This window comes from Hippocampus bargibanti, linkage group LG12, assembly GCF_051943395.1.
Source record: "Hippocampus bargibanti isolate YZ-2025 linkage group LG12, ASM5194339v1, whole genome shotgun sequence".
In the NCBI taxonomy this organism is placed as follows: Eukaryota; Metazoa; Chordata; class Actinopteri; order Syngnathiformes; family Syngnathidae; genus Hippocampus; species Hippocampus bargibanti.
The window spans coordinates 12,343,428-12,366,301 of record NC_142745.1 but is presented as its reverse complement, the minus strand read 5'-3'; the positions used below and the strand labels follow the sequence as shown (position 1 = coordinate 12,366,301).

Sequence of the window (22,874 nt, the reverse complement as noted above, 5' to 3'; positions counted from 1 at the left end):
CTAGTGCCAGGGTTTTTGTCATTGTAACTTCTATTTACGACTACATAAACATTCAATACAGCATTAGAAACCTTACACTCTCATCATTCATTAAATGAATATTCCTGTATAAAAGTTGTAGTACGCCGTATATTATTTGAAACAATAAAAAATGCTAACACAAGCAGAAATGCAGACAGCTAGCTTACCGCGCATGTGCACCTTTTTTTCCCGACGCATGGCACCGCAACGCGTGAGCAGCTGGCAACGGGTACTACAATTATGGCCAGCCAGCATGTCACACACTTGCACAGCAATGCGTGACTACACTCAATACAGTAGTTATACAGTACAGACACCGTATCGGCAATATATATTGTAGTACTGTATACTGCTTTTTTTCCTTCGGCGTCCGCCTGAGTCCGAGTGTGTGTCGGGCGACCTCTTCTGGTGATTTTTCAACAGCGCGCATGCGTGAGAAGCCGTGCGTATTTGGGTCAGTAGAACGTGTGTGCGCTGACACTAAAAGGGAAGTATAAATTTTATAAATAAACTGTACAGTAAACAGTTTGGTATACAGTAATACAAATCAATAATATAAAATATAAAATGATAAAAACGACACTAAAAGGTATAAAATTTAGAAACTGTAAAGTTTAGTATATATTAAACGTACAGGCATATACTAATAAAAATCAATAATACGAAATATAAAATGATAAAAATGCACTAAAAGTTCTAATATTTATAAATGAACTTTAAACAGTTTGGTATATAATAGTAGTCAATAGAAAACGTTGCTTAAAAACAATAGACATCGTATACTCTCCTGTCATATAAACCTCGCGTCGGTCATTTCGAAGGGATTTCGACTTACGACCGTTTGATTTACGACTGTTTGATTTACGACCGTTTTGTCGGAACGGAACCCGGTCGTAAGTCGGATGTTACCTGTGCGTATGTATATATATATATATATATAGAGTAAAGTCTCGTTATATCGATATCGGTTATATCGATAGTACTGCTTATTACGATACTATTTCTATGAACGCAAGGAGAAAATTTACATGCCGCAGGATCGGATATATCGTTAGTCCGGTTATATCGATATTTTTTCAGACTCCCGAGAATATCGATACGAGACCTTACTATATATGTGTGTGTGTGTATATATATATATATATATATATATATATATATACACACATATATATACACATATATACATATACACATACATACACACATACATACATATACATACATACATACATACATACATACATACATACATACATACATACATACATACATACATACATACATACATACATACATACATACATACACACACACGATTGACGATTACTTTTGCTGGTTTGTCGTGACATTAGTAGCAGTAGTAGATTTGAGCCAAAATGATCTTTGTAAAATCGGTTCATATTTTTTTTTACCGTATAAGAATTTTTTGAGATGATAAAAAAATAAAAATAAAAATACGGGGAAAATGTATACATTGACAGGTATTCTTGCTTTTTCGCTTAGCCTGATAGTTAGCCTCAACCGCGATTAGCATGAAGCCATTTGAATCCTGTTTTTTGATGAACTATTTACTATTTGCCAAAGTGATGCTTAGTATGAAGTGAGTTGAATTAAGTGCCTGATACAAAGTACATTTTCATCAGAAATACTATTATGTCTTAGGAGACGATACGAGCGCCACCGTTGTACCATTAAACAAACTGACAGTAGACATCAAGCAGATTCTTAGCTAATTTTGAGAGTTGCTCTAACCAGGGAGGTGTTGAGGGTGACACAGATTTCAGGTGTTTTGGCAACACGTGCAAACACTCCAGCAGGCTCAGACGGTCCTCAAAGGCATGAGTATGCCATCGAGTGAACATGGCATTGATAAGTTGGTCTAAATGCATCCGCTGATGGTTCTGAAGTGCTATAATGACAACGATGAGCCCGTGCCAGGGCTATGGGGTGGACAGAAAGTCTTTGAAAGCAACAAACACATCCAAACGTTCATTCGAATGATTTGTCGTTTTCCGAATGGTAGACAAACGTGGCATCATGTGGAGGGAAAAACAAAAGGAAGCCCAGAATAACACTGACATCACAAAAAAACACCCCAAAACAAATATTGGACTTTCACGGGAGTCGTTTTATTTGGAGTTTTGTTTCAAGCACTTTACAAACATGAGAACGATCTCCTGTCTTCAGCATACACTCTGACATTTCTGCTTTTTTTTAATGACTTAAGTTTTAGATCAAAGACTCAGATTTTGCTTTGTGCCATTAGCATCCACAATACAATTACGTTTGTATCTATCAGAGATGAGTTCTTGTCAGGTTTAGATTGTTTTCAGAGACAGAAAATGGCACTTAGCATTTACGATTGAATCCACTTGTAAAACAATAGAATGTTAAAGGACAAACGACGCCTCCGGACAAATTGTGTCCATAATTTGTAAAATCACTTCAAACGACTTCTACTGAGCGTATTTTACAAAGATTCCACGGCATCTAGCTATATTTTACGTTTTAAGACTCGCGCTGAATATTCAGGAAGTCTTGTTTTTGAGTTGATGACGATGCCTGACATTACGTCACTGAAGGAACGCCCCTGACCGAAAAAAAGGACACATTGTAGCAGTCCTTCCATCACGTCAATGCATTTTGCTGTACTTGTTTGGTCTGAAAACTTCGTGTTGATCCGTGTTGATGGCGAAATTAGAAGGAAAACACATAAATAACGCAATGGTGAATCGTGTGTTACACCAAGACTACTATTTGATACTAGTTGACACAAATTCCCAGCAGACAAATCAGCCCATTTCCAACGGAGCTTGGGCGCCATTTTCTGGTGCAATACATTGCTGTCATTGACGGCTCGAATTGATATGGGAGGACTCCTTTAATCGATTGCAAACATTTATGCTTTCCTCTTCAGAACTATTTGAATCATATTCATAACTGGATGAGTAACAAGAAAGCATCTTCTTCAAATCTGAACTCCGTGAGCCCATTGTTTTGTTTCTTGAGCAAGGCAAGACGACTTGGCGTGACGTCACGAACTGGGGGCGGGACTTCCTGAAAATCCCCAGTTCCGAGCTGATTTGGGGCAGATTATTGGACACTGTAAATCATTTTAATTGGGGTTTTACATTTGACTAAAAATATAAACCTGAATGTTTTGGGTATTTTAGATGTGATCAAACGTTTTTTCTGATGTCAGTTCGGAAACAAAAAAGTGGTTTTGGTTGTCCTTTAATGGGTGGTTGTGGACCACCTTCTGTTGTCTAAATTCCTTTTAGGATCTAAATTTGCTCACCAAAACAAAATCTGCTGCAAATGCCCACGTTAGTGCATGACCCACTTTGGGATTTGGTGTCTGAATTTGTCACAAATAGGGACACAGTTGGTGCCTCAACTGTTTTCATCTCGAGTGCCCATTGGACTGAAGCACCGTGCTCCCTTTTGAAGCACCTGTTCAGTGACAACCCTGTTTTTGGTGCAAGCACTTTTGAACAACATTCTGCGAGGAAAATGTGCAGTAAAACGTGAGGGAATATTGTAAGTTGTCTGTTTTGTAGCAGATTTGCTAGCAGATTTAACAGCTGCGTGTTGATTTTTTTGGCCAGTTTGTGGGTGTTACAGTGAGGGGGCTTTGTGTAGTTGTAATGAAGGGCATAATTAATAGTATAATAATAATAATAATAATAATAATACATTTAATTTATGAGGACCTTTCAAAACTCTCAAGGTCACTTTACAGTCACAGGATCAGTTTTTCTGTGGGTGAGCAGCGGCAGCCACACACGCCAGCGTTCACTCAACCCGGAAGTAACTCAAATAGACAGAAAGCTAGCTCGTTAGCTAATAGATATCTAATACCCAGATAGATAGATAGCCAGCTAGATAGCACATAGAGAGCTTATGTTTATATAATTATATTATTGTGAATCATATACTGCATTTGAACCTATTTATTACTGTTTTGATTTGATTTTGATTTTTAAGTATAGTCGCGCAAATAGATAGCTAGCTAGCTTGTGTTGTCATATTATTTGTTACTTTGTTTTTTTCCCCCTAGATGGCGGCGCATGAACACGCAGCGGCTCCCGGTAAATTGGTGTTTTTGTGTTTATTATGTTTGTCAAAGTCATTATAAGTGCCTTGCACGCTGGGTGCGAGAGGACAGTAATTTCATCTGTGCTGTATGTCATGCATATTAGCATATTTGGCAATAAAGCTGACTTTGAAATATTTAGCGAGCTAGGTAGCTAGCTAGATAGCCAGCTAGATAGATAGTTAGCTATTAGTTAGCTATTAGCCAGCTAGCTAGCTTTCTATCTGATTGAGTTATTCCGGGTTGAGTGAACGCTGGCGCGTGTGGCTGCCGCTGCTCACCCACGGAGAAACTTTTCTCGTGCCTGTAAACTGACCATGAGAGTTTTGAAAGGCGCTCATAAGTGAAATGTATTATTATTATAATAAAGAGATTGGTTAGCGACAGCCCTAAATTACAGCAATCTGTTGTTTTTCCCAAAGGACCGACGTTTATTTGTTTTAGCGGATGACAATCCATTGCGGTACTATTTAAAGAAATTCAGCAATAAATCAGCGCGAAACAACAATAATTCAATAGTGGGTCATTATTTGATGCCGTGTGATATTATTAATACGAATAACTTATCTCCATTAAATGTTGTGACAAACAGATAACGGCCTTTTGCGGCTATGCATAACAGCATATATAGTACTGTATACAACAGCTTTTTTCTCGACCACTAGCTAAAAAAAATAAAAATACCGCAAACTATTTAAAATTCTTTTCATGACAAATCAATGTAAATGTCAAATTCTTGGACACGCTAGAGGCAGCTGGAAGAGCGAGTGTCTTAAGAATGGTCCTGACTGCTTTGTTGATACGAGCAAGGCCAATACAATCAGTAATAAAAGCAACAAGTAGATAGTAATGCTGAGGACAGGAGAGAGCAACGTTGTTTTTCCCACTGTGTATGTGTGTGTGTGTGTGTGTGTGTGTGTGTGTGTGTGTGTGTGTGTGTGTGTGTGTGTGTGTTTGTGTTGGTCAGATCCGAGTCAGTTGATGCCAAAAACTGGACGGCATGAAGCTTTCCATCTTGTCGGCAAAGAATCCCAGTGGTGCGAAGAGTGTGCTGAAAAACTGGAAAGGGAAGCGAAGCTGAGTACCGCGATGTAACCTTTAGCATGTATAATGGCTGTTAACTCATTCACTGCCATCCACAAATTTAGTCGGGAATTGAAAATATGACACAGAGCACCATTCGCGAATTTGTTCGAGTTTGCTGATAAAGTGCTGGTCAGACCTCTGGCAATGTTTTTTATCTTACACAGGGGGGGAACATTTCTATTTTTTCCATGTTAGCGCTTTGAATCAGCTTCAGTTGTTGTTAAAGTGCTATATAAACCAATATGTATGTATTGCATTGTATTTTGGACAGCCACTTCAAGCTCATATAACTCCAGACCCATATCATTTAGGAATTAACTTTTTTTGTAAAGAAAGAAGAGAGTATAAGGTTTCTTACCCTGCATTGAATGTTTATGTAGTCCTAAAACTCAATTTTCTGTGGTACTGGAATTTGAGTGACAATGACAAAAACATTGGCATTGGAGTTGATACATTTTTGCACGTCTGGCAGTGATTGAGTTAAAAATGATGATACATTTGCGCACACAGCGTGTCCAAGTGCAACTTAACACAATTTCACAAAGGTGTACCAGCCAACCCCTCAAATTTTTTTTCAAAAGACAATGCGAAAGAAATGCCACTTTGCTCCAGTGTGGTCAATGGAGATCCTCTTCTTCTTTTCCCTTGACGGGGTCGCCACAGAAAATCAGTGACCTCCCTCTTTAGAGGTTTGATCCGCATGTTTGTTTTGGCCAAGCTTTCACGTCGGATGCCCTTACTGATACAACCCTCTGTATTTATCCGGGCTTGGGACCGGCACAAGAAGACATATGTCCCTTTGTGGCTACAGAACAAGCAAGTCGCTCAGTAAACTGAGGTTTTTCATGATGAGAAGAAAACCCGTAAGTAATCACACCAAATAGTAACCGAAGTCTCAGTTACACCGAGACTTCAGTTTTAATACTAATGAGTCACATAACACTAAGAATGGCTATATGGGCAATATTTTGACATTTTTACTTCCAGGTGCACTCACTTTTCTTGCTAGAAAATTTAATGGCTGCGTGTTGATTGCTTTAGAGAGCAAAATGTAATATCTCAATATTCATGGGGGATATCTTGATAGCAATACATGCATGATTCTATGTTGGAACCTTGATGAACTGTGGTGTATAGGGCACACCCAAAAGCCTTGATTTTCTTGAAAAGATGACCCCGCGCCTTATACGCCGGTGCGCCTTATATGTGAATATTGTGCCACAACAGGTCTCGCAACTACTGTCAGTAGCCACGACTCCATTTCCCCTCTGTCTAAGTAGTGCGTAAGCCCAGTTTCTACGATGGCCTTATAATGCGGTGTGCCTTATATTTGGAAAACTTTTATACATGTATATATTATATTTGGAGAACTTTTTCCATTCATTGAAGGTGCACCTTGTAGTCCGGTGCCTTACAGTATGTATGGAAAAAAGTTTGAAAATACACCATTCATTGGGGGTGCGCCTTATACACTGGAAAATACGGTATACATAATGTTACAAAAGTACAGTTTATTAGTGGGGTTATTTGAAGGGCATGGGATTTAGAAATGTTCAAATCTGTTGATGTTGATGATTATAGTTTGATAAAGTTTGAATCCAAACTGACATAACATAGAGTGATAACCATTAGAGTTGCAAAAGAGTGGACATTTTCCAGTAAATTTCCATGAGAAATCACGCGTGGGTGATTTTTGTATTGATTTCAAATTGAAAACTTTCCATGGGAATTAAATAAGTGCAATTAATGGTTTTATTGTTCAGGTGTTTATTGTTCCTTTAATTGCAAAGTGTCCTTGGGTGCTTTGAAATGCGCATGTAAATTATTATTATTATTATTATTTCATGGAAATGTATCGTATTGAATCAAATGTAAAATCCACTTCATTTTCATGAACTTTGACACTGAGAAATGAAAGGAGTGAGAGACAAGCAAGTTATGCTTGCACTCGGATGTTGTCAGTCAGGAGTAGACGCTGAAGAAAAACCTTTGTGTCTTTCCCATAGCCCACCGTCCCCCCTTTTGGTGGTTTTCATGTACTCCATCTGAACATTTACATAAAAAGCCAGCTTGCCAAAGTTGAAATCCCATCTGCGCCGTATCATTTCTCAAAACAAAACAGAACAAAATAATCAAAAGTACTCAATGTTCTCGGGGACAGTGTTGAGGCCTCACGTCGGGTCGGACTAATAAACATGACGGCCGTCAAGTGAGTAGCCCGCCAAACAACACCTTAGCTGTAAATAAACAGCACACGGAAGTCACGCATGCGGGGGTTTTATGCAGCTATGTTTGCAATTGGCGCCCGGCGACACCTTTGACTGGGTTTGAGCTTTTGTTGGCAGGGGAAAAGCGTTACACTTTATGGGCCCACGGCTCCCATGAGCCTGACAGTAATGCAAGGCGGCCATTACTGCGCGAGGCTCACATTGTAAATAAGATTATTTAAAAGAACAAAAGTGGGGGGTCAAGATATAGCTCAAGTAGTTGGGGGCCTTTTCTGGCAAGGAAAGTGAGAGCGTGCAGAAACATACCGCTTTGGCGAAGACGCCCATGAGCTCGGGGAACTGATGCGTGAGCATGGCCAGCATGGCGGTGAAGGAGCAAAGGCCGGCGGTGAAGAGGATGAAGAAAGGAAGCTCTTTCTTAGGGTACACCGACACCTCATGGAATGCTGGAGGGGAAGAAGATGTGAGTCGTGGCGTAAAAATCGACAAAAAAAGGGGTCACATTGGAACCTACCCAACTATCTTTGGGCAGTAGTACAGTAGGGAGTACACCCTGAATTGGCAGCCAGCCAACAGTAGAATTTAACTACAGTAAAGTCTCGTTATATCGATATTCAAGGGAGTCTGAAAAAATATCGATATAACCGGGACTATCGATATATCCGACCCTGTTTGCATGTAATTTTCTCCGTGCGTGCATAGAAATAGTATCGATATAACCGGGACTATCGATATATCCGATATCGATATAACGAGAATTTACTGTAATTATTATTTGCATATTTTCCTCGATTAAGGTGTTGCTTACATGGTAAAAGCTCCCGATCTGCAGTTTCTGTGCATCCTGGGTACGGGTAGAACAGGTGACCCTTCTCCAGTGGGTAGGGGATTATCCGGAATGCTGCAAACATACGTAACGTTTAAATATCTTACAGTATTTTCTGGAATATAAGGCGCACCTTCAATGAATGACATTTTCCATGCATAAGGTGCACCACATTATAAGGGGCAATTTGAATGAATGACATATTTAAAAACATTTTCCATGCATATGGTGCACCGCATTACAAGGGGCACCTTCAAAGAATGACATTTCCCCTGCATAAGGTGCATCGCATTACAAGGGGCACCTTCAATGACATATTTTTTAGACGTTTTCTGTACATAAGGCGCACCGGATTAGGAGGTGTATGGTCAGCTTTTGAAAAAAATCGTTTCTCTTAGGTGGCCTTATAGTGCAGAAAATACGGTACTTTCAATCGCTCAATTCCTAAAAAAATAAAATCAAATAAATCAAATAAACATCTAAAATGCTAAATGTGTGATCCAAATTCATGGTGAGAGAGAAACACAGGATTGGAACCTATCCACAATATGTGCCAATTATTTTGGATATAGTATATGTACTATTTAATAGTCAGTCATAACACACACACACACCGAAGAATTTCAGATTGTTTAACTGGAGCTGAATGTTGAGGGGAAAAAATAAAACTAAAAGCCAAGTCAATATTTGGTAGTTACGCACTTGAATTCAAACCAAGCATCCACGTACAATATGTGGTGAATTGTTCCACAAAATGACAATTTCGATCGCAAAAAGCAATCATGATGAAGACTACAGAAAATGGAGGTGATACTTACTGCCCTCCCATGTACAGTGGAGAAGGTTTAAGGCGCCTTCGGCCCTTTTCCAGTGTTGCAAGTGGAAGAAGGCGTATGCCACTGCCTCGCTGTCACCCCTCTTCAGGATGTGCTCTGGCGGCAGGATCAGGCTCTTCATTTCTAATAAGTACTGAACAGAAACAACATCACAGCAAATATATTCAACATTCATCAGGTGAGCTGCTGTTTCTTGCCCCGAAAGAGGCTCACACACATAGCATACACATCCAAATGGGTTTTCTCATTGATTTTTTTAACTGCCGACCTGTGAAACCCTTTGATGTGTTTTTAGGGCTGGGCAATAAAAACGAGTTGATATGATTTCAAGAACTTCATTGTTGTTGATTTAGAGCGCGTACACCGAGGCACTTTTGAGTCACTGTACATCATTTGTTGTTGTTGTTTTTTACAACAAATTTGGGAGCTAATAAAGTCACATCGGGCGGCGCGGTAGTAGAGTGGTTAGCACACTGGCTTCACAGTGCAGAGGTCATGAGTTTAAGACGCGATCCGGCCTCCCTGTGTGGATTTCGCATGCTCTCCCTGGGCCCGCGTGGGTTTTCTTCGGGTCCTCAGGTTTCCTCCCACATTCCAAAAACATGCACGGCAGGCTGATTGAACACTTCAAATTGTCCCTAGGTGTGAGTGTGACAGTGGTTGTTTTGTCTCTGTGTGCCCCGCGATTGGCTGGCAACTGGTTCAGGGTGTCCCCATCGTCGTGCCTGAAGACGGCTGGGATAGGCTCCAGCACCCCCTTGCAACCCTAATGAGGATAAAGCGGTCTGGAAAATAGATGGATGGATAAAGTCACACCCATGATGTTTGTCATATGAACAAACTCGACCTCGAAAAAAAAGAACAAATGCGTAAGAGTGCACGGTCTCACACAAATACACACACACACACACACATACACATACACAATTCTTTGGGTGGGGATGATGCAATGTGCTTCCATATCATGCTGATGTGACTTGGCTTTATAAAAGAACAAAAAGGTCTGCCCTTTGTGGTCAAGTCAATCTCTTTCGTCTAACCCCCCCCCCCCACACACACACACACACCTCGTTTTTTTTCTTTTCTCCCGCCTCACTGACTATATCCTATTGTGAAATTCCCTCTGGCAAACTCCCGGTAGACTAAAAACATACTTTGTTCATGTGAGGTATTTAGCAAGAGCCTCCTTTTTTCACAAGGAGGGGTGGTGAGGTGTGTTATGGTTCCACTAGAGTACAGTGATTCCGTGCATGTGTAATTTAGCACCCCCCCCCACCCATCTTCTTGTAACTTTGTCCTAGTGACTCAGTCGGCTCACTAGGCTGACAAACGTAAACCCAATTCCACAGCCGTCCGTTTTAAAGAGCCACGCTGTCGACTTTGATGAACACGCCAGGCTCGATCTGTCATGTCAGTGGTTTCCAGTGTGGCAGAACTCCATGTCAAACAAAACCCGGATTGCAAGCCCCCACAACCCTACCCCAGGCCTGGATTCCCGGCGGCCAGTTTCACAGCGCTCTGGATCGCAGACACTTTGGGGAAGGTTACCCCCCCTTTGGCCCTTCCCAAGATAATCCTTTCTAATCCCCTTCCATGGTCACAGACTCATCCAGCCAAACCGGGCGACCATGTGGCCCACGCTTGGTCATCTCCTCCGTTTAACCATCTGACTCTCGTTCATCCACGTCAAATGCGTCCTTTCGCCTTGATTTATCCCCTATAGGGGTCCCGTGGGCAAAGAAGCAAGGCTGTAGGATAGAGTCTCTGGAGCAAAAAAAGGCAGTAATTTGAGTTCACACATTCTTATTTGATTTACTATATTTTTCTTATTGTCCTTTCAAGTCATACAGGGTGACCCAAAAAGATGCATACCCATGAAAATTTCAATTGTGGCTTTGATTAAATAGCTATTTATTTCAAATTACAACCACACATTATTCCATTTATGGAAGACCATTCACCAGGGTTTCAGCTATTTCTGTCAATTTTTTAGTGAATTTATGGCTTTCCCAAGATGTGTTCCACTATTTAATTGCAAGCAAACCTGTACTCGTCTGACAAAGTTGTCAATCACTTTTACACACGCCTCTTTCGGGAGGGCGACCCAAAAAGATGCATACACCAAAATACAAACATTCGTTTATAGAGCACTTTAACAACAGGTGTAACAAAGCGCTAACATGGAAAAAAAGGGAAAATGCTGCCCCCTTGCGGGAAATAAAAAAAAAACATTGGCAGAGGCCATGGCCAGCGCTTTATCAGCACCCTAGCATGAAAAAACAAATCCTGAACAAAGTTGTAAATAGCGCTCTACATCATATTTTCCATTCCTGAATAAACTTGTGAATGGCAGTGAATGAGTTCATGGCGATGTTTGTCAATGGTCCTTGGTGTTGAGTCTTTGCTTGCGTGAAGCAAATTGATTTACCTTGTGGTTCAAACGTGCCACATAACTTGAGCCGACTTGCCTTGATTTACCTCAGCTCAGAAAAGGTCAAATACATCTGATGTTGTTTATTGTGATACAGATAAATGGGAGTTGTGCGAACAATAATATCTAATACACTGGAAGGACATACTTTGGATAAGATACCTGAAATCACAATAGTGATGGACGACAGGAGTGGGGGGGGGGGGGGTAGTCTACCGCTATTTTTCCAAATCGTTCAGCCCAAGTCAAAATGCACAGAAGAAAAGCTCACCACAACTCAATGCACATGGCCTGAGATTGATCATTGAGAGGCTCAGCTGTCCCTGCTTGAACATTCCACAGCATTAAACCTGGTGACACCTCAGTTCTCTGCATTGGGCTGTACCCCCCACCCAAACCCCCCGCCCGCCCGCCCACCCTCACTCCCTTCTCTTGTTCTTAGATCTGCCTCTTCGCTCTCTGTCGCCTCTTTGATGAAGGGATTGCGTTTCATGTGCTCTCCTTTTATCCCCCAGGCACTTCTAAACCCAGAGCATAACTCATAAACCGCCTTCTGACTCTAATCTGCAGCCCAATTTTACAATGGAACACGCTTAGGAACAATGGCAGAAGGGCATGTAATTGACGCTTCATGACTTGTAATATACAAGTGAATTTTGTCGGTTGAGTAAACAGTTTGGTGTAAAATGGCAAATGACTGTCCTAAAGGGCTGTGTAGGTTCTAAGTCAGACGGGAGTAGTCCAAGGTGAATGGCTGGACGGAATAAAAGATGAGGAAAACCAAGTGTCAAGATGTCAAGACAACCTTTAAAATGATTACAATTCTCACTTTAATGTCAAAAAAATCCTTGGGAATTCAATTTGAATGCTTGTTTAGCCCAATTATATGTCATTTGGTTATACATTTCAACAGTTAAAGATGCCAAATGGGTCATTCTGTAAAACCAGCACAGTTCTGGTACTTCAAACTCTGTCGGGCTTGAGCAGGTGACGAGAGGGAGATGAGGGAACATGAGAGGCCAAGAAACGAGATGGGGGCGTCTGATGAGAGGCCTGTGGGTTTCAGTGCGAGGGGGGTGCAAAGATGATGAAGATAAGGGCCCTGGATCAAAGCGCTAAAGTGACGTGTCCATACCCCTAAATGTCCCCACCTGGCATACACACAGAGGTGATTGCTTTTCTCTTTCTAAGATATGATAACTGACCGATGAAACCACACTTCGGGACAGAAGCAAGATCTTTCTCCGGTGTATATGAAATCCAAGTAAGAATCCAGTTTCATGACTCTTGTGTACACCCAATTATGTAGTTTGGGGGAAACGTTTTTACAGTTTTTGTAATCAGCAATCGGTTTTGCAAAAATGAACTCAAGTAGGGTCACAATGCCCTCTACTGGAGTGATGGTAGATCTATTGCCATTCACGTGGGGGGGGGTCCACGTTTACAGAGTTTAGTTCATACAGTGTTGCCAAACTTGTATGGGTGTCAGAATGTGATATTCATCATTAACCTTAATTTTAATGCACGTAATTTATAATTGCTGTATAGAACCTTGAACCTCTTGAGCAGGGTGCATGGAGGCAGTGCCTCTTTCTTTGCTGAAGGGCACATCAGTGGTAGCAAACCTCCATTTCTACATCTTCCAGAAAGGGAACTGACATTTTGACCAGAATTTTGCAGAAAGTCTTCTAAGTAATTTTTAACATGCATTTGGGCCTAATGATTTACCAATCAGGGTATGGAAGTGTCTTGGAGAGGTGGCGATTGTGTTCTTGACTGGGTTATTCAACAAAATCTTAGATGGTGAACAGATGCCTGAAGAATGGAGACGAAGTGTACTCGTGCCCATTTTTAAGAACAAAGGAGATGTGCAGATAAAGTTGATGAGCAATACAATGAAACTCTGGGAAAAATTAGTTTAAGCTAGACTAAGAGCAGACGTGAACATTTGTGAGCAGCAGTATGGCTTCATGCCAAAAAAAAAAAAGAGTACGACAGATGCAGCGTTTGCTTTAAGAATACTGATAGAGAAGTACAGAGAAGGTCACAAGGAATTGCATTGTGTCTTTGTAGATCTGGAGAAAGAAAGCGTACGACAGGGTGCCCAGAGAAGAGCTGTGGTATTGCATGAGGAAGTCTGGAGTGACAGAAAAGTATGTCAGAGCGGTGCAAGGCATATATAATGACTGTAAGACAGTTGTGAGGTGTGCTGTCGGTGTGACTGAGGAATTCAAGGTGGAGGTGGAACTCCACCAGGGGTCAGCTCTGAGCCCCTTCTTGTTTGCTATGGTGATGGACAGGCTGACAGACGATGTTAGACAAGAATCTCCTTGGACCATGATGTTTGCAGATGACATTGTGATCTGTAGCGAGAACAGGGAGCAGGTGGCGGAGAAACTAGAGGTGTGGAGATATGCCCTGGAAAGGAGAGGAATGAAGATCAGTCGCAGCAAGACGTAATACGTATATGTGTGTGAATGAGAGGGATCCAAGTGCAAAAGTGATGCTCTAGGGGGAAGAGATAAAGAAGGTGGAGGATTTTAAGTACTTGGGGTCAACTGTCCAGAGCAATGGAGAGTGTGGAAAAGAGGTGAAGAAGCGTGTCCAGGCAGGCTGGAGCGGCTAGAGAAAAATGTCAGGTGTGATGTGTGATAGAAAGGTTTCGGCTAGGATGAAAGGAAAAGTGTATAAAACAGTGGTGAGACCAGCTATGATGTTTGGACTGGAGACAGTGCCACTGAAGAAAAGACAGGAAGCAGAGCTGGAGGTAGCAGAGCTGAAGATGTTGAGGTTTTCTTTGGGAGTGACCAGGTTGGATAGGATCAGGAATGAGTATATCAGAGGACAATCCATATTAGATACTTTGGAGAGAAAGTCAGAGAGGCCAGACTGAGATGGTTTGGACATGTCCTGGGGAGAGAGAGCGACTATATCGGGAGAAGGATGCTGAATCTTGAACTGCCAGGCAGGACACCGAGACGAAGACCGAAGAGGAGGTTTATGGATGTGGTCAAAGAGGACATGAAGGTAGCTGGTGTGAGAGAAGAGGATGCACAAAACCGGGTTAGATGGAGGACATTGATTCGCTGTGGCGACCCCTGAAGGGAAAAGCCGAAAGGAAAAGAAGATTTCACTTATACTACTTATACATCTGGTCAGCTTCAGGGGTCAGGGGACAATAAGTATGACATTTCATGTAACGAAGTGTTTGTCTTGTGTACTCAAACATCAGGGAGTACATGGGGAAAGTCGTTAAGATTGCACAACTGTCCCATGTTTTTTATGTTCCTGGTGTGTTTATTTTGCTTTGTGTTGACTATTACGTGAAACACTTTGTTACAGCTGCAGCTGTTGTGAAAGCGCTACACAAATTAGGATGTATTGTATTGTCTCATAGGACACTAGATGGCATATTTGGTTACTGCCACACTTGGCAGTGCTCATTTGGTTGTTTTATGTTTAACTGTTTTTCATCCAAATATTAACACATGGACTGGGCTATATATACCAATGAGGACTACTAACCTTGGGCACGTGTGGATTGAACTCCACGGCTCTGTGAATGGCCTCCACGGCGTTCATCTCGGCAGTGCTGAGCCCCCGCCGCGACGCCGCCTCTGGAGAAAACCTGATGAGACAAAAAGGATGGATGTGACGAAAAGGACCTTTCAGGTTTGCGTACCTTGCTGTGATTGAGAAGGAGACGTACTTATCTGAAACAGCCCGCGCTTTCAGCAGGGCAGACGTGTAGCATATGGTGGCAGATTTCGGGAGGCTGATGTCTACGGTGGGAGCAGGACGTCAGAGAAAATGAAGATGCAGCTCGAGTGGAATGGGTTCATACCGTCGTATTTGGCAAGGACAGCCTGGACATCGGCATATGCTTGCAGCTCGAGGAGCGCTTCCAGGAGGTTTTCGTGTATATTTAACATCCCTAATAATGGGAACTCTTTCATTAACTGTCGGGGGGTACAAAGGAATTAAAACAGTCAGCGTGAAGCTTGTATTGGATGTACTTTACATGAGGATAATGTGAAAGTTGCGTTGTCCACTTACATCTCTCATCATTTTCACAGCTTCTTTGATGCGTCCGAGCTTGCGCGCACACATGGCCAGTCTGCGCTTAATGTAAACAAGCAGGTTGATGTCTTTACCCGCTGCAAGACACAAAGATCAGTTCAATCCACAAAACTTCGAGGCGATTACCAAAGTATTGAATACATGGATGGAAAGTAATTCATGTTATTCTTTTCAATGGGTACTTATGTGACATTTAATTGAAGACCTTAGGCCACAGCAATATTCCTTCTCAGATATAGATTTTAAGTACCGGTAATTGCTGTGCAGATTGCATCAACTGATCCTTCTCCGGTAAATTGACAAGCACAATTTGTCAAATTGGTGATGAAGTGGTGCCTCCATGAGTGAAAAATAAAACTGATGCTTTTTTATAGGTGTTTGGTTGCAATGCCTTAGTACTACCCTTCGTCGTCGTGGGATATAGCTCATTGGTCCTGTTGGACAAGAGTCTGGGGTGGGCAGTGCCTTATTTGCACAAGACGAACCCCTTAAACAAAGTAATTTCATCAAATCCAATGTGGTGGAGAAAAACAGAACAAAGTAAAAACGTCCGATCAAAACATAAAAGAACTGGATAAAAACATGTCTACCACTTGTTCAAATCTATTTCTTACCGATGCTCAAAGCTTTTTTAAAGAGGCGCTCTGCTTCCGTGATTGTTGTGGCTTCTTCCTCGGCGAGGAGCACATACGCTGCGGCACATCTGCAGATAAACAAAACGTTTCATTTGACTATTAAATAGCATCCGTCTCTGAAATAACTGCCGTATCACTCTCTCAAACAATAAATTCCTCCTTTTTCAGGAAAAAATAATAACATAAAATCATAATCACCCCCATTTTTGACATGCCAATGCTAAATCACAACCTCCTAAACCCATTTTAACTTTGTTGCTAACCAAAACAGGAGCAAAGGAGCAACTGTATGAACTCCTCTGATCAGTCAAGGTGTGGAGTAACAAACAAGAGTTCTTTTGATAATCCCATGGGAAGCGCTTGCCAGTATGCCTCCACATCGTAGTCCCTTGTTAAATTGTTTTAGACTTCTCTTTCACATTCAGTGTAATTTGCTGCTTTGAGGTTTAATCTAATTTTTAAAAATGTCTGATTTATATCAATAAACGCACCCATCCCACCGGCAGTACATACACCATTTCGGAGTAGGACTCACTCGTGGTTCAACTCTATGGCCTGGTAAGCAGACCGAATTCTCGTCTGAGGATTTCGCTCCCTCCAGGCCTTCTGCATGACTGTCGGGATAAAAACAAATTCATATCACAGCACATTCAATTGGCCACTTGCTAAATTTTGATATGACAAAGATATATCGCCCAGCCCTACTTGTGTGTATGTGTGTGTGTGTGTGTGTGTGTGTGTGTATATAGTATATCAGTCCGAAAGGCTGTGTCTCTGTTTTTGCATGTACAGTGACACCTCATCTTACGAACTTAATTGGTTCCCAGAAAGTGTGTGTGTAAGGTGAAAAGTGTGTCTTCCAAACATTAATTTCCTATAGGAAACCATTACAAATTAGAATAATCCGTTTCCAGGTCCCCATAAAACATAACTTTATACGAAATAAGCCTGAAAACTACACAACATATACCTTATTTTATGTTATTTTCACAGTAAGATCAGAGCATTGACATCAAATGGTGAGTATAGTTTTTGCTTTTTTGAATGTTGGTGTGCCGATGACCATTTTGTGATTGGGAGCCTTTTACTGAGCGAGTTGCTTGTTGCTTGCCCCACAAAGGGACATAAGTCTTCTTGTGCCGGTCCCAAGCCCGGATAAATACAGAGGGTTGTGTCAGGAAGGGCATCCGACGTAAAAGCCTGGCCAAAACAAACATGCGGATCAAACCTCTAAAGATGGAGGACAGTGATTTGCTGTGGCGACCCCGTCAAGGGAAAAGCCGAAAGGAAAAGAAGATATACCTTATTTTATGTATAATAAATGTGCTGTTGTATTGTAATTAAAGAAATAAACTGTACTGTATGATAAAGTCGTTTTATTTTCCTTTGTGATGGTCGTTGATGTAGTTGCCTCTTGATGATATCCGAGTGAATTTGCCGTGCTTTCTCTGTGATAATATCCTCACTAACATGGTCCCCTGTGAAGTTGCTGTGCTTGCTTATAATACCCTAACTTCACAATGTCCCCTGCTAGCTGCTTTTCGTGCATCCAAATCAACAGAAGTTTTTCAACCTCTTCTATTGCCTCATACCGTTGCTTAGACAACACAGAAACACCCTTAGCCACACATAGCAATGGTCAACTTAGCATACTGGTACTGGGACCCTAAGTCACACAAATGCACACCTTGTTCGTGTTTCTCGATGATCTCCTTCTTCTGCTCGACCGTAATTTGCTTTTGTGTGTTCTTCGGCTTTACACTAGCCTGTGGTGTGTTTTCTTTTTCGGTCCCAAAAAAGTAAATGTACTCCACTCGATAACAAACAACGTCTGCACTGAGTGCACTATAAGAAAGTGGATGTGGAAAACTCGTCCGCCAGCCACTGTGGCGCTATTCGACCATGTGGTTTGGTGTTCTTCCGCCAAAAACTAGTCCGCCAGCCATTGTGGCGCTCCGTGTGTTTCCCAAAAACTAGTTTGTATGCCAAGATTATATTCTCGCGAATTTAATGTTCGTAAGGCGAAAAATTCGTTTGCTAAAGCGTTCGTAAACCGAGGTATCACTGTATGTGGATGTGAAACTGTGTGAAAGAATGATTGAAACTCACCCGAATCCTCAGGTCTGAACTGCTGCGTTTCTCCTGTAAAAAAGGTCTGATGGTCTTGAGCCGACAAGTTCATGTCGTAGTACGTCAGTGGTTCTTTTCCCGTCACCCATGTGTACCTGAGTACCCAAAAAAAGCAATGATGAAAAGCTCCATAATTATTTTTTTTAAATGTCTGTATAAATATGCAGTAGCTAGCATATTCAGGACATTTTTCTACACCTGTTGTATTCTGCTCCTCTGAAAAGGTTCAAAGGATTTCTCCAAACTTTACACTCTGAATGAAGAGGAACACATCAATTATCTTAGTCGGTCGGGTTGGTATTGCAGATGTTACAGGTTAAATGTGGGTCTGTTTGTTACCTGAAACACTAGGTCGAGGCTCTGCCTCCCCGTTGACAGACGAAAAGAGGCCAGTAACTGAACTGCTTTCCACTCCACCGAGGAGGGGGCGCAGGTGGCTCACAGAGACCTGCTCGATGAAGGACGTGCCATACTTCCGGAAGTACCACCACTCAAATATCTGTAACAGAAAATATTTACACAATTATTATATTCATATATTATTATTTTCAATCTGAAAAAATGCAATCGATAAAAACATGTTTTTTTAATGAGATCTTTTCATTAATCTCCAAAATAATTTGCAGATTCAGCAATTAATTAAATAGTATTACAGCTTTACGACTGAATGCAGTTGTTTATTTAACATGAGCTCAGGGCTGCACATGCTGGCGCGTGTGGCTGCCGCTGCTCACCCACAGAAAAAAAAAACATTATTCATTCATTCATTAATCATTATTATTATTATTATTATTATTATTATTATTATTATTATTATGCATGCATGAATCATCAAGTGCTTTGCCACCATCTTGTGGTAGCTATACGCTGTTGCAAGCCCATTTTGTGGCGGCATCTAATTTCATTAAATAAATGAAAGACAGACAAAAGGTGTTCCTCGTCAATAAATAAGGGGTCAACATCGCTGCTACTTGTAATGCTTGCTGGAGTCTTTCGAAATCGGAAAATGTTACGCCAAAAAAGAAAAGTCTAGTGTCACTAACTTGACAACGTACAAGTGTTTGTAGCCCGGAGCAGTTGTCATCAACATTACTGCATCACACAGAGAGTATTTTAAAAACTTATATCTATATCAGTTGACTGTATACTCTACTCTACGGTGTCCATAAAACCACAACAATATTTTTTAACTCACAAGGATGAGTCCGGAGATGAGGGAAGAGGTCCCAGTGAGAGCCACGTAGAACTTGGGTGTCAATGTATTCAAAAACAATGACGCTGAAACAACAGGTTCAGAAATAGGTCACATTAGGGACATACACACAGGCACGTACATACGCTGCACAATTTGAGATGTGCAGGAAAAAAACGGTTACCAGAAAGAAAGCAATGAAATACAGATATAGTTGCAGCATTCATGGTAATTATGTAGACGTTACATGACGAAATAACAACTGGGGTAAATATAATCAACAATATGTCAGTTACTAACGTCCTTTAGAATGCAGAGATAATATTCAGTGGGGAGTGCCACAAAAGTGTCAGGAAATTCGTGTCTTTATCTTCAAAAGAAAACTAAGCTCTTAAAGCAAAGCCAACACCAAAAGTGAAAATTAAGAGTGCTAAGCAAGCAGGTGCCAAAATCCTGCAGCGACTGTTGAAGAGCAGCTAGCAGAGGCTAACGAAAGGCTAACAAACGTTAACGAGCAGAGGCGTCCATTCACCCGACGTGAAGCTCTCTTGCAGTTTGAGCGGGCTCCATAGCACGTAGATCATAATGAGCACCATGCCGAACCACACAAAGCACACGTACGTCCACGACCAGGAAAGCCACGACTTTAACTTGTCAGTGAAACCGGGTGATTGGGGATTACTGCCAGTAGAGTCCTCCATGTTTTCTTCCCCCTCTCTCACATCCCCGGATGTCAGTAAACATACGACTCACGTGACCAGAAATAAAGGCGATCTTCGTTTTTTTGTTTAGTGATTGATATTTATTTGAGTCCATTATTTAATTGACATGGGTCAATAGTGATTCACAAAAATGTATAAAAAGTTAAATAAAAACTGTATTTCCAGAGGATCAATAGGTTACAGTATTTTGAGGTTTTAAATATCCAGTTAAAAGAAGGAAATAGATTATTTGATTCAGGCTAAATTTTCTTTAATTAATCTCAACATTAAAAGAAAATAAATAAAGAATATGTTGTTGCAATTCGAGATATCACACTATTTTCTAAATATTTTTAAATTAACTAACCAATGCAATTTGCAATGGCAAATATTCATACAATTATCGAACGCCTCACGTATGATCGATAAAAACCCACATTCAAAAAATCACGAAGGGTTTGTCTCTACATGTAACTGTGAAATTGTATGTTTGTTCATCTCTAGGTGGTCTTTCCCCACAAAACCCCCAATAAAACGGCAAAATAAAATTATGTAAATACTGTACATTGATATCAATTTAAACAAATTTAATAGCTTTGTTTAAACAATTAGGCTATTCATGAAAATAAGTTAAAATAAAATCTTACCAAATAATCAATCAAGTCACTGGGAATTGCCTTTCATAAATATTTACATTTAAAAAATAAATAATCAAATTCAATGTTAAAATAATTGCACATCCTGGTTTATTTGAATTTTTCGATCTGGCAAAACGCATGAAATATATGAGCCCCTTAAGGTCGTAATTTCCGATATATTTCACTAGGATGTGCTGTTATTTAAAGCCAGCTGATGGTGCTAGTGCATCTTTAATACATCCACTCAACATGAAGTTGTTTTGAGTGTAATGCCACTCCCCCCAACCTCTCCTTCCTACAGTCACAAATGGAAATATCCTTTTCTTATTATCAGATATAATTTTTTGACATCACATCATACAAATTGAGACCAGGCATTTGAGAAGAAATTATTATTTGATTCCCGGTCACTAAGCAAGTAGACTCACAAAGAAATCTCATTCTTTTATTCAGCATACTTCACGTGATTATTAATTAATCATAGTATTAGACAGAATGCAGTCGGAAAATCAATCATTATTTGATCCCCAAATAAAACAGAAATCAATTCAATGTGGATAACACCCTTTTTTCTTGGCAAACCATTACAAGGCAAGTTTGGCCAGAAACTCTCTAAATCCTTCCATTTTCTTAACTGGCACTTGTAAACTCCAAGCACAGGTTTTCTGTTTGGTTGAGGTCTGGAGATCCAGTGCTCATAGGGCTTTAACGTTAATATTCCTTTGCTACCACTCCTTTTTTTGCCCTGGAGTAGGTCAGACTTATAGGTCATACTTATATTTTCTCCCCTCCAAAAGTGGTGGGTAGACCTGTTGCCAAATAGCTCACATTTGGTTTAATCTGTAATTTCCCCCCATCATTTCAGAGGAGTTTCGACATTCACTGACTCATTTAGAGTGTGTCTGGAAATAAACCAGAAAGTGGGTTTTCTGTTGACTGAAAATTTTCAGTCACATCATCATTTGAGACGCCAGAGATGAAAGAATCGTTTTTTTTTCTACTCAGTAACTGTACCCTATTCATCCTGCTCATCTGAAAATAGAATTTTAACTGTTGTCCATCTCAAGGTGACTAATCTGAGTGGGAGGGCAATGCCCGCGGTGAGCCACCATTACCTCTTTGATCCAGTGGTTTTTAAGAGATTTTGAATATTAATAATAATAAAACCACTTTGCCAGGACTGCATAGTGAACTGTGCTGTGCAGAGAACAAAAGGCAACATTCGCACAGTGCATGTGCAGAAAATATAGAATATAAATGAAAAGTAATACCGGTACTCAAGCACACAGGCCTGTTTCTAGTCACAAGCGGTTAGCTCAACATTCCTCCACTCACCTGTGTGCTTAAGGTTCATTTACGATTTGCACATCTGGTGTCTATCTTGCCGTTTGTGTCGTTTCTCATAGCTTTTAAGAGTCCTCCTCTAATCATTCATAATTGATCAGGGTTTACACATGAATGCGTTCACTACTTAAGAGGCTGCTCTTTAAGGTAAAAGCATATATAAGACTAAAAATGCACGGTGACATTGTCCAAAATGTATGTGCATAAATACATAGAAATGTCATGTGACTCAAGCACCGATGTTAACACTTGAGATTCGTTCTGATTAGACTACAGAATAACAAACCGAGTGTGTGTAAATACTTTGCTGGTCAATTGGGGGTGGGGTTGAACTATTCAAACTTTCTGGAAATGCTTCTTGACTCTCACAGCATTTTTTTACTCAGGAGGTTTACATGACTGTTCCCTCCCCCCTTCTCTTCCTCCACCACAAAACTCATTTCTCTCAAAACACTTCATTTAAAAAAAGGGGGAGAAAATGTGTGTCTATTCTATATTCACTCCCTTTTTTGTGTTTTAACCACATCTGAGTGGAATGGTGCAACAGAAAAATGACTTCAATCCCTGGCCCCTTTCTATTCAAGGTATTAAAGAAATGCACGTTTACATATTGCCATATAGTTTATA

The 22,874-nt window shown here is 40.8% G+C and overlaps 1 protein-coding gene across 1 annotated transcript; it reads right to left on the bottom strand.

Moving 5' to 3' along the window:
- Positions 1-2,131: 2,131 nt before the first annotated feature.
- st7l (suppression of tumorigenicity 7 like) lies at positions 2,132-20,273 on the bottom strand. The gene is made up of 15 exons (XM_089010470.1): positions 20,097-20,273; positions 19,568-19,650; positions 18,712-18,871; positions 18,571-18,625; positions 18,352-18,467; positions 16,778-16,856; positions 16,222-16,310; positions 15,584-15,684; positions 15,372-15,486; positions 15,237-15,309; positions 15,053-15,155; positions 9,079-9,229; positions 8,243-8,335; positions 7,741-7,880; positions 2,132-5,179 (listed from the first exon to the last, which is right to left on the bottom strand). The coding sequence occupies exons 1-15, from the start codon at positions 20,263-20,265 to the stop codon at positions 5,084-5,086; spliced, it is 1,623 nt and encodes a 540-aa protein (XP_088866596.1). The 5' UTR covers positions 20,266-20,273; the 3' UTR covers positions 2,132-5,083.
- Positions 20,274-22,874: the final 2,601 nt, after the last annotated feature.